Source organism: Schistocerca serialis, chromosome 8 (genome assembly GCF_023864345.2).
Source record: "Schistocerca serialis cubense isolate TAMUIC-IGC-003099 chromosome 8, iqSchSeri2.2, whole genome shotgun sequence".
NCBI lineage: Eukaryota > Metazoa > Arthropoda > Insecta > Orthoptera > Acrididae > Schistocerca > Schistocerca serialis.
Genome location: NC_064645.1, coordinates 93390442 through 93409319, shown reverse-complemented (window position 1 = coordinate 93409319; position 18878 = coordinate 93390442). Strand labels below are relative to the sequence as shown.

At 40.2% G+C, this 18878-nt stretch overlaps 1 protein-coding gene across 1 annotated transcript in view; it reads left to right on the top strand.

Moving 5' to 3' along the window:
• Positions 1–18878, top strand: part of LOC126416646 (medium-chain acyl-CoA ligase ACSF2, mitochondrial) — a 224938-nt gene that overhangs the window by 118205 nt on the left and 87855 nt on the right. Inside the window, exon 3 of the mRNA XM_050084441.1 lies at positions 17271–17453. Coding sequence (XP_049940398.1) covers positions 17271–17453 — 183 coding nt within the window. The remainder of the gene's footprint in view (positions 1–17270; positions 17454–18878) is intronic.

Here is an 18878-nt window from a genome sequence, read left to right as displayed (position 1 = left end):
CGTCATGTGATGAGTAGTTGCACCGACAGCTTATCTCTGTCACAAGATTCGATTGAGAAACTTTCCCTCCATCCGAAATGAACGACCTTGGGGCACCATGTTTTAATAGAATGTCTTCCACGATGAATTTGGCTACCTCGGATTCTTCGGCTGTTTTCACGGCTTTTGTACTGGCATAGCGTGTCAGATAATCAGAGCAAACAATAACCCATCTATTGCCACTAGCAGACGGTGGAAATCGTCCGAGGAGGTCAGTCCCAACACGCTGGAAAGGCGTTTCGGCTGGTGGAATTGGTATGAGTCGGCCAAGTGGTTTCTGAGGAACTGCCTTCTCCTCTGGCACTCTCGACAGTGCGACACATAGTGACGGACACTCCTCAATAAACCTGGCCAGAAAAATCTCTTGCGGATTCTATCGTATGTCTTAATAAATCCTAGATGTCCGGCCTCAGGTGTGTCATGGAATTTCTGTAGAACATCTAAGCGCATGTGTTTAGGAATCACTGGTAGCCACCTCTTTCCAAACGGATCAAAGTTTTTCTTGCAAAGTAATCCATTAACTACTTTAAATTGTCCTTCCACATCCTCTGACCGATTTAAGGCAAGCATAATTTGAGATATCTTCTACTCAGCAGAGAGATCCTGGAGTGCAGGGAGACGGTCACTATCTTCATCAAAGTCTTGATGCTCTTGCACAGGGTTTCTTGAGAGACAGTCGGCATCTTGGCGTTTTCTTCCACTTTTGTACACTATGGTAGTGTCATACTCTTGAAGACGTAGTGCCCACCTGGCGAGTCGTCCTGTTGGATCCTTAAGACCTGTCTACCAACGAAGTGAATGATGGTTTGTAACAACTGTGAATGACCTTCCATATACTGTCGAAATCTGCACATGGCCCAGATCACAGCAAGACATTCTCTTTCTGTAATCGAGTAGTTTCTCTCGGCTTTTGGAAGTGTCCTAGAAGCCTAGGCTATAACCTTCTCTTTTCCATCCGAAATTTGCACCAGAACAGCACCGATTCGAAATGTACTTCCAGTAGTTCAAAATTACGCATTCACAACGCAATCTAACTTCAGATTTTAAGTTACGGAGGTGGCAAAGTTTACGCAAAGCACGACAAGAAGGGGGGCGGGGGGAGGAGGGAGAGGGGATTACTCAGAAGCAACACAGCTGTTTTCAACTAGAACACTGACTGCAAACATCATACTATATTCCCAGAATGAGATGTTCACTCTGCAGCCAAGTGTGCGCTGATATGAAACTTCCTGATAGATTAAAAATGTATGCTGGACAGAGAACAGAACTTGGGTATTTGCCTTTTGCAGTTAAGTACTCTACCGACTGAGCTATCCAAGCATGACTCACGACCCCCTGCATAGCGAAAATCTCATTCTGGGAACATCCCCCAAACAGTTACTGAGACACATCTCAGCAATATCCTTTCTTCCAGGAGTGCAAGTCTTTCTGGTTTCGCAGGAGTGCTTGTGTGAAGGTTAGCCAACATGGTAGATCACCATGTTTGCTCAGAGAGCTGGCTGTCGTCTGCAACAGTTAAAAAAAAACGTGACTTTACCCAAGCCTAATCAGAAAAATAATGATGAAGAAATTAAAGGCAAAGGTCCTTAGTTCGAGTCTCAGTCTGGCACACAGTTTTAATCTGCCAGAAATTTCCATATCGGTGCACACTATGCTGCAGAACGAAAGTCTTATTCTGGAAAATGCCCCAGCTTGTGGCTAAGCCATGTTTCCGCAACATCCTTTCTTCTTGGAGTGCTAGTCTTGCAAGTGTCGCTGGAAATCTTCTGTGAAGTTTCGAACGTAGGGGGACGAGGTATTGGCGGAAGTAAATCTGTGAGAATGCGTCCTAAGTATCTCAGTAGGTAGAGCAAGTGGCTGTGAAAGGCAAAGGTCCCGAGTTCAAGTCTCAGTGCAGCACGCAGTTTTAATCTACCAGGAAGTTTCATCATACTATATTGGTCAAAATGTATTAAAATTGGGCTTTACAGGCTCAATTTGTGCAGCACAAATATGTCTGTCATCTGTTACCTATACCTACTGTTGTGGGTTGGCAGGAGAGCCAACACCGGATTACAAGAGGAAGCCGAAAGGCTCGCGTTTTAGCTCACGCAGGCTGGCGTGAGGTCTGGAACAGGACAGGGAAATTAGACTTTAGAAAAACGGACGTAGCTGGTGGAATACTTAACTTTAATCCATTAATGGTGAACGTCGCCCTTGACGGTACATTATTTACAATATCAATAGCAACTGATAATGGCGCCTTGCTAGGTCGTAGCAAATGACGTAGCTGAAGGCTATGCTAACTATCGTCCCGGCAAATGAGAACGTATTTTGTCAGTGAACCATCGCTAGCAAAGTCGGTTGTACAACTGGGGCGAGTGCTAGGAAGTCTCTCTAGACCTGCCGTGTGGCGGCGCTAGGTCTGCAATCACTGATTGTGGCGACACGCGGATCCGACGTGCAAGTGTGGTGCCTGGCGGTGACACCACACCGACACTACCTAATAACCTGAAAATAGAGAGTTTTTATGTTCTAAAACATCATTTACTATGACGACGTCTCTGTAGCAGAGTAACGCACAATGTCGCATTTGCAATGACTTATCCTAATTGCTGAAAAGTTCTTACCGAAGATAAATGGAAGCACTGCTAAATATATAGAGCAACCCCTGAGAACATTGCAATATGAATCAATGAAACATGTTTCGTATGAAGCAAATATGAAATATTCATACATATGTGGAAGGTACACATGATGGAATTTGTGAATAAATGAAAAGGTGCAAGAAAATGAATTCACGAAGCCCAAATATATGATATATGCAACATAATCCACGTATAAATCAGGTATACAATGTCAATCGGTATACATAAAGACCAACATCGAATCAGAACGATTAACACCTGCTGCGAAAATTACTGCACAAAAGTAGGTAAAAATAAATCTTCGTTCTTCTGAAAAATAACCTTGCGAGTGAGTGAATCTGTTTATAAATCACCAGAATTTACAGATGGTTAACTCAGACGGATACCAATCACCATGTGTTCTGATGACATCAAAAGCGAGAACAAAGGTGTAACTTTTCCACAGCAAATCCGGCTACAAAATTCTGTGCAAGAAAGGACGCAATTTTATGTAACCCCGATACTCTAGTGATTTTCTATCATGTTACTGCAGTTCGAAAACTCACAACATGCTGCAGTCTTATCACTATGCCGCGAGTCAGTGGTCTAATGCACCCACATCAAACACGTACGACAAGAGTCTGAATCACCACTCGATGTGCTGCACAGGACGTGGGATGATGGTGCTTTGTGCTTAAATCTGCATGAGGCGTCCACCCGAAAAATACATGCCTAATGCAATGCTTGGCCGGCACGGGCCAAAGCTCTGGCATTGCCTCAAGAGAGACGTGCCCTTTCCTGTTTGCAAAGATGTACCGTTCCACTGGAGAGAGTCGGCTAGTCTGTAAGATGACAAGTGACTTACAACATAAGGACGAGAGACATGCGACAAAGTGGCCAGCTATCATGGCAATATTAAATTTTAATGTCCAGGGGTATTCCAGTAACTATTTCGATGAAGGTTTTTTTTTCTCTGTACGATTTGTTTTCGTACACTGGACACATTAACTTGCACACTTGCTCGCTTTCAGTGTATACAGTCCACATACCTGATCTTTTCCATTCTCAAGCTTTCACTTTCGCACTTTCTACCATCTCTCAAACATATCGCCAACCGTCACTCAGCTCACCAACTCTCATACTCTCAACAATCTTCCACCCACTCCATAAAACCGAATGCAGTCCATTAATCATCCTTTCACTTTCCACTACTGCTCACACATTCCAACAACATGCACATGCCCCACAAATGCTAACAAACTCCATCAATCACCTCACATTCTCCAGCCCTCACACACACACACACACACACACACACACACACACACACACACACCACTAAACTTTACGCTATCTGCTGAGCCTTGCACCTTCACCAAACTTCCTTCTTACTTCCAAACATCTTTCTCGCCTCCTGTTGCCCAACTGCTTCCCATTTCTCCTTAGTTTTCTTCCTTCTACCAGCCTTTCGTCATATACCAAATTCCTATTTAGCCATCCTACACATTCTGTCTCCCTCTTCCCCCCTCCCCACTCTCTCTCACTTTTGTCCTCCCATCTTCATTCTCATCTCAGCCCTCCTTCACTTCCCCCTCTCTTTCCAGTCTATTCCATTCACCATTCACCATACACAGTGCTTCTACATTAATTTCTTATCTCTCAATTCTCTTTTTCCCCTCCACACCTGCTCCGCTCTCTAGTCATATCCCTCCTTTCCTTTGCATGGCATTAGTTTGTCTGAACTCTGGAAGCTATATGCATTTTCCCCTATCCCTCGATTCTATTGATATATTTGTGCATGCGCTTTACCATAATACTTCTTGGTGGGAGGGGATGGGGTTATTTTAAACTGTAGTTGCGTAAGATACCACTAGAAGGGGGCATGTACTCCGTCGTTTACAACTCTGTCAAACGTCAGCAAGTAAATTGCCATAGGCGTTACCTAATTTCTGGTTTATTCCACTTTGCTTTGTGTTGAACATTGCTCACTGCTTTCTTTTCTTATTTCAAAATGAGGGAAAAGGCTATTTCGGGTCTATTCCTGTGACTCCAAAAAGGATCAGCGGCTACCGTCACCATTTGTCAGTTCTGCTTTTGCAGAATCATAAAACATGGGTGTAGGCTTCTAGCCCTGAGAGGGGAAGGCGGAAATTATAACCTCTCCTTCTCCCCCCCCCCCCTTTTCCTCAGCTGACAAACTCTCGTTTGTTTAAGCTTGTGTAATGCTGCCACATTTAAGTCACAACACCTTCTAGGCATATAAGGTGACGCCGGTGCTACAGTGTGAACTACCAGTATTAACTCACTACGCTAATAACGACACGTCTGATGTTTGCCTCAAGAACTTCACTATGTCCAATGTGCATGCACCCATGGTATATGTGCATACCCCTTGCCCGGGGCACATGAAAAATACGAGTCTCGCAAGAAACTTGTGACGTCACATTAGTCAGCATGTCTGCCACACTTTGCGAACGCTCGGTTCCGTGTACGGGCCCCGGGAAATCAGTGCGTAATGGAAATGGTGCCCACTAAAGTTCTTAACTTCGTCGGCTGCTGTCGAGAGCTTGCACGCATTTTAACTCGCAGCCAAGAATTATTAAACTCGTCTAAAGTAGTTATCCTACTAGTTTCCTGGAGGACTGGCACTCTTAAGACATGCAGTGTCACGTGTTGTGACGTAAACGTCGTGGCCTGTCTTTATCGTAGGCCTCGTCTCTCACCTCTCCGCTAAGCGAAACTGTGACTTTCCCAAATGCGTGAATGTTATTTTTTGGTAAATGCGATTTTTAGTTGGAATTTGCCACAGTTTGGAATCACATTTTAATGAATACGTAACCCGTTTCCCTCCACACTCCACCAACGTTAAAATACGATTTCTGTACCGTAATAATTTATCACCGAAGATGTTGTACACTTAAAATACTCACAAGTAACAACCAACAGCCACTCGCTAATATATCTGCTACTGGTATATCTGGCCCATTGAACTGTGCGAATGTAACAGAAATTCTCGTCTGAAGTCACTCGATTTGGAAGGAATGATAATTAAATGTGAAATACACTGTAAATGAATATTAAAAATTCCGTTCTTCCTAGATTACACTCTTCTATATCCCAAATTTTCTGTCATGTAGATGTTGATGAAGACTTGATAATGTATTTTATGGTCGATGATATGCAAATGAAAAGGGAGGAGGGGGAGTGTACAAATTTCCCAGGTAAAAGTTGACACTGGGAATAGTTTAAGTGCAGTACATGAAGACAGAAACAGAAGTTTCTATGTGTATTGTAGTGCTGAAAAAAATATCCATCTTGTGAATACGCTATGTTAAACATTTAATAAAAGTTACGTAATGGATCCTCTCTTGCATTTTTGGCTGTTTATGTGTGATGCATGTATGTAATACTCATTAAAACACTCGTTGGAGCGTTGTCCAATAATACGTCTTCTGAATTTATCTTGTAGTTTCATTTTTTTATGATAAAAAGTCCATTAACGGGAGACAGAAGGCAAACAGGCTTAAAAAATCGATGTTAGATTTTTTCAATATTTGAAAATCCCGCTATTTTAACTACTACTCCTCATTTTTTGTGCCATCCAAAGAAAACTGCACCGATTTTGATATTCGTTGTAGGCTATTTGCTGCTTGTATTGTATCATATCAAGGTCTCCTTCCCTGTATCTACTATTGATACCCTTCGTTCCGATCGTATTTGTTATTGTTTTCGAGCGCTATTGTTTTACACTGGCCAGTGTAAAACCAAGTGAAGCTACGTACTGTGTTTATTTGTGTACATAGCTTAATAATGCGTGTTATAAGAAGCAAGGCAGTGCACTCAGCACCAGCACTGCATCTAGCTAAACTTGGTCCACAAAATAATGGTTCTGTAACACCTCCATCTGAAGATGAGCCTGCAGTGGTTCGAAAACATGTTCGTAGTTGAATAAATCGTAAAAGAGCGACTGGTTGCATTTTTATTACCAGATAAACGCCAATTTAAATCACAGTCGCAGTTCGTCATCCACAATGGATATACTGCTATTGTTTGTACTTAGAGTGGTCTAAGGCGCTGCAGTCATGGTCTGTCCAGCTGGTTCCGGCGGAGGTTCGAGTCCTCCCTCGGGCATGGGTGTGTGTGTTTGTCCTGAGGATAGTTTAGGTTAAGTAGTGTGTAAGCTTAGGGACTGATGACCTTAGCAGTTAAGTCTCATACGATTTCACACACATTTGAACTTTTTTTTTGTACTTAGCGATCATTGTTGTAAGGGAAGTGCTAATTTCTATTTTCTCTGGTTTCGTACGTTTTTATAAAAATGGTACAAATAAAGAAATTTTCTCCTAAACTAAAATTCAGAGGAAATAAATGTGTGAAGATAAATGAGGTGAGTGGGTAAAAGGAACCCAGTGACTCAATATTAAACTGGAGAGGCTACTCAAAGGCGTCTTTGCCTAGAAAACCGTGACAGGAGGATAGTACTTCGTCTCGCTTTTCTGCTTGTGACTTTAAGGTGATTCTGTTTCTTTTTTTAATAAACATGATCAAGAGTTGTGTTGCATACGGATGCAGTAATCGTTGAAACATGAAGTGGTATTCAATTCCACCTGTAAGTTACATGTGCTTTAATATATGGCAAAGGAAATAATGTTTGAGAAGTTGGATCGACTGAAGAATGGGATACAAGCCGTTAGCTTTGACAAATGACGCCATAGTTTACTCATCGATATCAAAGTCTTTATTTTCGAGTCATAGATAATAAATCGGTTATCATTGTGGCTAAGCGTCATCACTGTAAATTGAAATAAATGAATGTGTTTTTATAGGACAGAGCTAGACATTGTGTAAGATTTTTGTTACTTGTATTAATTTCTAAAGTTTGTTCGTTCCAGTTCATTTGCAACTTATTTCCATTCTAAATGAGTTTGAGGTCACTTGGAATTATGGTTTTTCATTCTGGATAAATTTTACTTTTTGATTTTCGTTTGTAGGTATTGATTTATCTATTCCCATGAATGTGGAAGTCTTAAAGCAGGCGTTTGGCGTAGGTATGATGTCAACCATTCGGTTTTTGCAATTATGTGGTCTTACTGTTGATTATGTTCGATGGTGTGAGTGCGGCAAACATATTCGCCTGATAAGTGTGTCAGCTCGTCGTGCTAGTGGTTTATTCATCTAAAGTGTTCCAAAGATCGAGTATGGCGTTCAATTCGACGAGGAACATGGTTTGAGAAATCTAAGCTGGTCTGGAGACATATAATAAAAATTACATACTGTTGGTGTTCAAAGTATCCTGTGTGGTTGTGTGCATTTATGTCGTATGAGTGAGAGTACCGTACTACACTGGTGCTCTTTTTGTAGGGAAGTATCAGGGGAATGTACAGGATGTTTCTGAATTGAAGGTAAATATGCAAGGATGTGACAGGAATAGTCATTCGAAAGAGAAAAGTCGAGTAAACATGAGTTCTAAAACGCATACCGGTACCTTAAGAGCTATGAGCAATTCTTGATCTTCGATACTGTGAAGCATATCTCTTCTATTGCAAGCTCTTTGCTTTCCATGTTTTGGGAAGTGGCAGTATGGACTAAAACAAGAAAAAAAGTCTAGTAAACATGTGCCCTAAAACGCGTAACTTGAGAGCTTTGAGCACTTGTTCATCTTCGCTATTTCGAAACACAACTCTTTTAATGAACAAGTGCTCATAACTTTCAAGATATGCATTTTGGAGCACATGTTTACTGGGCATTTTTTCTTTTTTTTGGTCCACACTACCACTTCCCAAAATATGGAAAGCAAAGAGCTTCCAGTAGAAAAGATTTTTTTCACAGTATCGGAGATCAAGAAGCTCTTTAGGTATGCGTTTTAGACCCCATGTTTACTTGACTTTTTTGTTTCGAATGATCATTCCTGAATATTGACCACCACTTCTGAAACACTCTGTATAAAGTATATAGGGCCTTTGAGGGAAGGGGGTGGGGCGGTGTTATCGTTGAAATCGATGAGCCTGCTTTTTGCAAAACCAAGTACAAAAGAGCGGAACCTGCGGGGGGACTATGGGTTGGGGGAGGGGCAATAATTTCAGGCCCAGAGTGTGATGATGTAGTTTTTAAAGTAGTTCCTAATCGAAAGTGTTGGTGAAATTAACTGAAGCTCATTTGGCTGAGGGTTCTGTAGTTATTTCAGATGGGTTTCCCTCATGTAGGCATTCTAGGGGTTTTCAGCATCTTGCAACTACTGAACATTGTATCATAGTATAGAGGGTTATTGGTCGCCCATAAAATCTGTTGTAGGGAGAGGAAAATGACAATTTCGACACTAACAGAGCAATTTATATGAATATTCTTGGAAGCGTAGTGTACCCAATACATATTTTCCGTTTAAGTGCTTCCTAAAACGTGTTGGGCACATTGTGCTGCTACCGCTCAGGTCCGTACACCGTCTTAAGCATACTTACGGTGTACTCAATGAATGTCACGAAAAGAGTGTAAGATCTTACCGCCTAACTGTACTGATATTTACGCCCGGCAAGACCGTGAATAGAGCACTTATTAGGCGGAGCGGACACAAGAAAGAATCATGAAAATATGTGGGACCTGAATCAATACTTCCGTAAAAAAAAAAAAAAAATCTCTGATCTTTCAACAGCGCGCGACTCGCCGACTTGTTAATATAGTATTGCGTGAGGCGCTTTAAGCATTTGTTAAAACTGATGTCTACGTGGAGCGGTCATACTGACAAAAGAATAAAAAAAAACGATCTCAGGGATTGTATGTCGTGTTATCACATTAAAATATTGCTGCAGGAAATATTTGCTGTAGTGAAATTTAATTAAAAGAAACCTTGTACTGAAAGAAAGTATTTCCCATTTTTCATAACGTAATAATCACCGTCTTGCCGAGAAGCGAACTTAATGGAATGTTCTTACTTTTTACTTTCATACAACATAAAATAGTATATTCACTTTCTTTTCCTTTATAATTATGATGCAAGTCTTTTAGTGCGTCCGTTGATGACGGAACGCAATGAAATTTACAATAAAATTTTTCCTACGCAAGATGTGTGTCAAGAATGGTCGATTGTTTGTTTATCGAACGTGCTGAAAATCTTACAAATAATATTCTTATTTCTGCATGAAGGTCACTAGACATACAAAGAAAAAGAGTATACAATCAGCATAAATTATCATATATTATTTAAAATTTACAACTTACAATGCGTAATGGCTGCTGTAGCTTGTGTTAGCTTCAATACTAGGACCAAGAGAGTGAGTTATAACGCTGGTCTTTTAGTTTCTTTCGTCAGCGAGTAAAAGAATAATCTATTAGCATAGAGATACTATACAGTTATCTTATGGAGTCTGTTACCATTATTATTTCAGTTTATTATAAATTACCATTGTGAGAGCTAATTCCACTCGCATTTTCAGAGTTCTTTACTGTTTTCATTATACATTGTTTTGCGTCTGATTTTTCGTCGCACGTTTTAATATTTTGTGCAGTATATCGGTACCCTCCAAAATTTGTTTGCGGAATTTCAATTTGGGGTGGGGGTAAATGATAATTAAGGACTAGGGTGAGTTTGGCCGGGATAGTTAAGATATTGGAGTTTTTGGGGTTGTACTTTCCTATGTAGCACGCGCGTCCGCGATATCGTATTTTACACGTTTCGGTCTGCACATAGATAGCTAAGACGTACCCACGAGAAAAGTCGCGGCCATTCTAGTGATTTCGATACGCTACTCTGTCTGGGATTTGTTCGAGAAAAGTCGCGAGTATTCTACTGTTTTCTTGCACAGAGAACCTTCCATACGTAGCGTTATGAACACGGACTATTCCCCGAATAAGCCGGCCGCTGTGGAAGAGCGGTACCACAGTCTTATGTTAGACTGTGGCGGTACTAAGCGCTTCAGTCCGGAACCGTGCGACAGCTACGGTTGCAGGCTCTAATCCTGCTTCGGGCATGGGTGTGTGTGATGTCCTTAGGTTAGTTAGGGTTAAGTAGTTCTAAGTTCTAGGGGACTGATGACCTCAGATGTTAAGTCCCATAGTGCTCAGAGCCATTTGAACCTTTTCCCGAATAGGAAGCTAGATTTCATTCGTAAGCAAAAATATTAAGCCTGAAGAATGAATAAGTAAAAAGCCTTAGTTGTAGCAAGTGCAAGTGTGAAGATTAGTCAGAGTGAGAGTGATCAGTTGATTGTGAAGTATTAATTTTTTATTACAGTAGAAGTTTAGGTAGCTCAAGATATCTTTAGCGCCCCGTCCTTGATGTTTTTCTGTATCCGCCACCGCTCAAGCATTGTTTTTTTCTGGAGGAGTTTGTGTATCGTAAGTTTAGTGTCTTATTTTTATGTTGTATTGGATTTGTCGTTTCTCATGTATTTCTTTGTCGTATTGCACTGTTCTGTGTTGTGTTTCGGTTTGTCAACTGCAGTACGGAATACAAATTTTACAGAAGTTGCTTTTTTTCACCTTCGCTAGCACTAATATTATGATATTTTCCAGTCCATACTAGTACTATAATAGGCGAAAAGACAGACGTACGATAAATCCGTATCCCGTACTTCAGTTGGCCTACACTGAAGAGCCAAAGAAAGTGTTACACCTGCCTAATTTTCTGTAGGGCCCCCCTTGAGCACGCAGAAGTGCCACAACACAACGTGGCATGGACTTGACTAATCTCTGAAGTAGTGCTGGAGGGAATTGACACCATGAATCCTGCAGAGCTGTCCATAAATCAGGAAGAGTACGAGAGGGTCGTGATCTCGTTTGAACAACACATTGCAAGGCATCCCAGATACGCTTAATAATGTTCATGTGTGGGGAGTATGGTGGCAAGCGGAAGTGTTTAAACTCAGAAAAGTGGTCCTGGTGCCACTCTCTGGCAATTCTGGACGTGTGGGGTGTCGCATTATCCTGCTGGAATTGTCCAAGTCTGTTGGAGTGCACAATGGACATGAATGGATGCATGTGATCAGACAGGATGCTTCTGTATGTGTCACTTGTCAGAGTCGTATCTAGACGTATCAGGGGTTCCATATTACTCCAACTACACAGGTCCCACACCATTACAGATCCTCCATCAGGTTGAAAAGTCTCCTGCTAACATGCAGGGTCCATGGACTCATGAGGTTTTCTCCAATAACCATACACATCAATCTGCTTGATACAACTTGAAACAAGATTCGTCCGATCGGGCAACATGTTTCCAGTCATCAACAGTCCAAAGTTGGTGTTGACGGGCTGGATTGAGTCATAAAGCTTTGTGTCGTGCAGTCATCAAGGGTACACAAGTGGGCCTTTGGATCCAAAAACTTATATCGATGATGTTTCGTTAAATGGTTTGCACACCAACACTTGTTGATGGTTCAGCATTGAAATCTGCAGCAATTTGCGGAAGGGTTGCACTTCTGTCACGCTGAACGATTCTCTTCAGTTGTAGTTGGTCCTGTTCTTGCAGGATCTCTTTCTGGCTGCTGCAATGTCGGAGATTTGATGTTTTACCGGATTCCTGATATTCAAGGTACACTCGTGAAATGATGGTATGGGAAAATCCCTACTTTGTTGCTACCTTGGAGATGCTGTGTCCCATTGCTCGAGTGCCTACTATGACACCACGTTCATACTCACTTAAATCTTGATAACCTGCCATTGTAGCAGCAGTAAATGATCTTACAACTGCACCAGATACTTGTTGCCTTGTGTAGGCGTTGCAGACCCCAGTGCCATATTTTGCCTGTTTACGCGTCTCTGTATTTGATATGCATGCCTATACCAGTTTCTTTGGCGCTTCAGTGTTTATAGGCCTAACTGGATACTAGTGCTACCAAAGACGAAAAAAGTGACACAAATAACATTGACATCCTTTACCTCAGTTGAACTGCGAATGTTATATAGGTGTGAATATATGAATATGTGAATGTTATGTAGGTGAACTGAAGAACAGGATACAAATGTTACATATATCACAATTTTTTGCCTTCGCTAGTACCAGTATCCTATTCTTCATTTTACCTGTATAGCTCAACTGAAGACTGGGACAGAAATTTTACTGTTGTCGGTTTCTTTGCTGTCGCTAGTAATACTTTGATAATTGTCAGTCGATACTTTTAGTACCGAAAGCGAAAAAATACATTTGTATCCCATACTTCAGTTGACCAGTATGGGTCAGTTGAAGTATGGGATATAAATGTTGAACTGTATAGGTCAGCTGAAGTATGGTACACAAATTTATGTATGCCACCTTTTTTCACCTTCACGTAATTCAGCTGAGGTACGGGATCCCAGTGTAATGTACGTCAACATCTTTGTTTTCATTAGCATTAAAATTTAATGCATGTTGACATGTTCACCTTTGCTAGCACTGATACCCCATTCTTAAGTTGAAGTATGTAGATAAGCTGAAGTATGGGATACAAATTTAATGCATGTCGACTTTTTTGCCTTCGCTAGCACTATATCTGTTCTTCAGTTGGTGTATGTAGGTCAGCTGAAGTATGGGATACCAATTTAACATGTGTTTCTTTTCTCATCTCCATTACTAGTAGCATCCTATTCTTCAGCTGATACTAGTATTAGTGAAGGTGAAAAGACCGACATACGTAAAATTTGTATCCCATAGTTCAGTTGACCTACATGGGTCATCTGAACCTTTAAAATATTTTTTAACATACAAAGTCTCAGAAGATCATCTATAAACTCTTTTTTCTATGCATCAGATCTAGGTTAAGTTGAAACAATAATCCCATCATGTTACAGTTCCAGTGCGCTTTGAGAACAATGTTGCTCCAGAACAATGTTACTGCAAGTGACAAGAATAATGTAGATGACACTGAGAAAGTGAGCTCTTTCAGTGTTCGTGAATTCATGAGCCATAAGAAGCAAAATGATAAGTTCACTGATGATATTGATGATAGTAGTTAGTTTGAGGCTCTTGATTCAGCACTACTCAGTGAATACTAGGAGAATATTATTTATTATACATCATGACGTGCTGAGAAAAAGATTATACAAATATTAACATGTGCTGAGAGTGAAGAACTTATTACTTTACCCTACATGTGCCCAAATGATCACACTTACTGCAAGACCCCTGTGGCAAGTCGAGCTGCCTTTACTATGATTAACAGGGGTGGTTTGCTTCGCCTATCTGCAGCAGTGTTTAAAATAGGGAAGCACACAGAAAAATTGCTTTTGTTCTGCTCTAGTGACATTTACCTTGAAATCAAACCATTTTTATGACAAGCTTATTAATTCTGTTTGTCATTTCTTTTGTGGACAAATCAATCTATTTGGCAAAGTGCGTAATCTTGTCTCTGCTACTGACTGTGAAGACATTCATGAATCACAGTTAATACGACATATTGCTGCTGTGTACCTCCGGATTAGATTAAAGGCGCACACAAAAAAACAATAGTTGCTGCACATGGTATCTATCATGGCATGAGGCAGAGGTTGGGGAAGCTAATGACATTTGCCAATGTATAACATGTGAATACATATTGAGTGAAGCAAAATAATAAATAAAAATAAAAATTTGATGTTCACATGTTACTAATTTGAGCACCTCTTTCCTTTCCTAAAATTCTTACCTCTAAATTGGCAACATGACAACATGTTAAGTGATACATATTAACATTAAAGATTTTTCACCTGTTTGTAGCTGAAATTAGCAACAAAACAATGGTTTAACAGTTTTGTAGCCTACTGATGTGTACAGAACTTTTCTTGTTACATGTAGAGAGAAACGCACTTTGTATCACATGTGTTATTGTGTGAAATATCTGATGAAGTAACTATAATAAGAAAATTTTAATGTCAGTGTTTTGATGACTTTGTATCACTCTATAGTTTGGTCATTCAGAAAATAAAATGTGAAAAGTGAAAGCAAAAAAATATTTTGCGCTGAGGTAAGATTTTTGAGAAGCGTAATTTTGTCAGCAGATTTAGTTCTTGGAGGGAAGGGGTAGAAGGTACAACACAATAGCTAATAGTGAACTATAATTGAACACATACAGCATCATATAGTGTACATAAATGGTAATTGTATTTTTTCTATGTAGCAGAATAATTTGACGCCTTGCCCTGGTTTAACTTGGTGACTGTGACTTCATATGTCATGGCTTTCTTTCAAGTAGTACTCTCTCAATGTCAGTATTGAGCTCAGTGAAGGAAACCTAGAATGTCAACTGTAAAGAAACTCAGTACAACAAGAAAGAAACAGCAGTATCCTAAAGGTGTTCTTCCGCAGTCAGCTTGTGAAGATGAACACTCATTTGCAAATATTATTGTGAACTCCAGCATGTTCCGTGATTTTATTTCCAAAAATACTGTGTGCAGAATATGCGGTGGAGACATATCTTTGGGAGAGAATCAGTGACTTCACCAAGGCATTATGTCAAAGCTGACACTGAATTTGGCAAAGTGTTTTGCAGTTGCTGCAACAATGTCATCATAAATGGCAAGTAATAAAATCTGTATGGAAAAAGATGAGACTAGTTTATAGGATCAGATCATTGGTAAATGGATGGAGGCAGGCAAACTCTTCCGTGCAATGCTTGTCATTCCAAATCGACCAGCAAAATTTATGACATATAATGAAATTATTGGAACCGCTGTTACTGAAGTCTGTAGCATCTCAATGAAGGAAGCAGCTGAAGGAGCACTCAAGGAATGTCATGAAAGTGAAGGTATTAATATTTGTGCATGTTTTGACAGCAGCTGGCACAAATGTGGCTACGCTTCATCCCAGTTCTACTAATCCTAGCTAGTGTTGTCATGGCTGCATCATTTGATACTGACAAGGTAATTGTTGTAGATTCTAAGTAAGGACTTTATGACTTGTGGCAGTAAAACTGAGAAAGAGGATGAACACAACTGTTGGAAGAATTATGCTGGTCCAAGTAGTGGAATGAAAGTAGCGGGACTCCTCAGAATTGTTAATCATTTTGTGGCAAATAGAGGTGTTGCATGCACACAGTAGTTAGGGGATGACAACAGCAAGGCTTATGACTGGATATGTACAGAAGGACTCTACGGTCCTAGTGTCAAAGTTGCAATGCATTGGGCATGTCCAGAAGAGAATGGGGCCAAGGTTGAGAAGATTATTAAAAGAAAAGTAAAAATTGGTAATCAAAGATAAGGTCACCTGACAAATGTTGAAATAGATAGATTAAAGAATTGTTATGGCTTAGCCATAAGAAGGAATATTGGGAATTTAAAAAATGTGAAGAAAGCTGTACAGGCAATCTTTATCTGTAAGCTTTCCACAAATGGACATCCTCAACATTTTCTTTGCCCAAATGATCCTGACACTTGGTGCAAGTACAGGAGATGTGCAACATATGACCACAAACATTCTTTACCTGTTGCAGTAATGAATGAAATTAAACCTATATTCAGAGTTCTTTGTAAAGATATTTTGTTGAAGAAATGTCTTCATAGGAAAAAATAAAATTTAAATGAACATGTAAGTTCTGTCATTTGGGCAGTCATCAAAAACAGTACTTTTTCAGATTACAACCCTTAAATTTGGTGTTTATGGTGCAATTTTATGCTTGAATGCTAGTTTAACAAGGAAACTGGATTTTTTGGAAGCATTGAGTGTTAAATCTAGTGGAAATAGGTACCGAAAAATCCTAGGTACAAATAGGGAGAGAGAGAATCCACAAAGCAGAAATTGCTAATTTAAAATTGCAATAAGTTATTACAATTAAATTAACCATTAATCCCACAGAAACTGTTTTATGATCACAAAAATGTATAACAGAAGTGTAATTTTATTAGTGAAAGATTTTTTAAAAAAATTCCTTGAAATCCTTAAGAGGTATTTTCTTCATTTTACTTGTAAATGCTGGCACATGTGTTATATACATTCAGTGAAAACTTAACTGTTCTAACAATGATGGTTCTTTTGAAAGGTGTACATATTCAAAGAAAGAAATAGCACTGGCAGAATAGATAAAAAAAAAAAAAATTGCCTTCCATCTCCCCTTAAGTGTCTTTAAATATAGTGTGAACATAAACCATTAGGCTACATCTTAGGTCAGTCTGTTACTGTAATCTTTATTGGGCATTGACATTCATTGGTTTCACCAACTCTCAACTGAATAATACTTCAATGCTTCTGCAAGGTGTAACACCAAGCATAAAATTTTCCCAGAGCAAATTAATTTCTTGATTCATTTCTTCTATCATTGGTATGTTGTTATACACCCATAGCGTGAGACACAAAATTCTTAGAATGAAGTACAAACATCAGTCAACAGATGGAATTTAATGTTATACTGCTTAAATGCTACTTTTAATTACCATTTGCTACTTCTATTTGTGACCAAAATTGCAGCCAGATTTGATTGAGTGACAGAAGGTTCTTAAAAATAAACATGAACTTTTACCAACAGTTGGTACATGGTGTTGACTCTTAAATGCCATATTTAGTTGCTACTTGATATTTGTGACTTCTAATTGTGAGTGAATTCATAGCCAGATACTGTAAAAGTGTTATTGTGAAAACTGCTACATCTCAGTCACTGTTATTTGTAACAGATACATGATAGCTTGCCCTCTCATAAGCCTCCTTTGTTGTTCTCCAGACAAGGGTACAGCAGGTGTGTGTTGTTGCAGGTGGACCGACTGGCAGCGGGTCTGATGTCGGTGGGGCTGTCCCGCGGCGACCGGCTGGGCTTGTGGGGTGGCAACTGTCTCGAATGGTACATCACGGCACTGGCAGCTGCACGTGCTGGGCTTGCACTTGTCTGCCTCAACCCGGGCTACGAGGCTGCCGAACTAGGGCACTGCCTCTCCAAGGTATGTACCAAGCCCTTCATCGGTCTGCCACTTCACACCCCTTTCCCAACCTTGTCTTCCAGACCACCACATTGGAGCACCACGTCGCCAAGTTACCAGCCCTCTGTCTGTCGACCACCTCCTTCCTCAAGTCCAGCTACCGGGCCGCCAAATTGAGGCACTGCCTGGACAAGGTATTGGTGTGTGGGTAACTGAACATCTGATACTCTTCCAGCCATATCTGTATCTTCCACCAAGTGAGCTGACACACACCGTAACACAGTGGAAGTTACATTCAGGTACTTGGCAGTTCAAATTCGCATCTAGTCATACAGCTTAAAGTTTTCATACTTCCCTAAGTAGATGCAAGGTATGGTTCCTTTGAATAGGTCATGCCTGATTTCTATATTCATCCATCTCCAATCCAGTGTCTGTTCATAATGACATATGTGGGAATTTTTGTGGGATCAGTACACACAGATAACTTAGAAAAATGCACCTGCCTCTGTGTCTGAATGTATCAGCTACTCTAACATGTCCTGAAATTGATTTAACTGTAATCAGTGCATTTCTGCACTAAGTCAATTACACACAGTGATGTTCATGTGTTATTCAAACAGTAACTCACAAATAAGCTGGTACAAGAGGACTTCATAAAGTAAGTTATGCATCATTTATTCATTAAAACTTCCGGGCTGAATTGCCGTGGTCCATATATAAAACTTCTTCTCCTTCCTGACGTCATGCATCATTGTCACAGGTCATGTAACTTTCATTGAAAGCTGTGCTACACTTTAGAATAACACAGATACATGGTAGTAATTTTCAGCATAGTCTCCAACTTAATGGTTGGAATGCCCTGTTAGTGGTTCAATTCCTTGGTGATAGAGTCCATTTTGTAGCCATTCGAGAACCACTGTGTGAACTTCCTCATCACTGGAAAATATTTCTCCTGGATGTTTTTTCAGCTTGCCAAAAAGATGGACATAAATGATACGTTATCTGGACTTCTCAATGAACATGACCTATGTCTGTGTGGCCTCGGTCAAATTATTGGCACCTTTTCACTGCTGCTGATGCAGCTTTGCATTTATTCCCTATATAGCAGAGTTTCATGGTGAATTTGTGCAAACTGTGATGCTCCTCCCTCTATGTCCCAGTAGAACAGTGCCTGCAGGAAACATTGAAACATGTACACTCTTCTGACAATGTGCCACTTTTGTTGCACAGTGGTCTTAGCATGGGACGACATGTGTAACTTACATTCTGAAGCACCTTCATATAAAGTGTGTCCCACGTATGGTGCATGCTTCTGTTGCCATATACACTGCAGTCTGTTCTTAGGACTCTGGCAGGAAGTGTATCAGTTTTCATTTTCATCCAAACTCGAAGACTTAGGAGAGGTCTTAGAATGAAATGCGAGAAATCTGTTGGACCAGTTAGCAC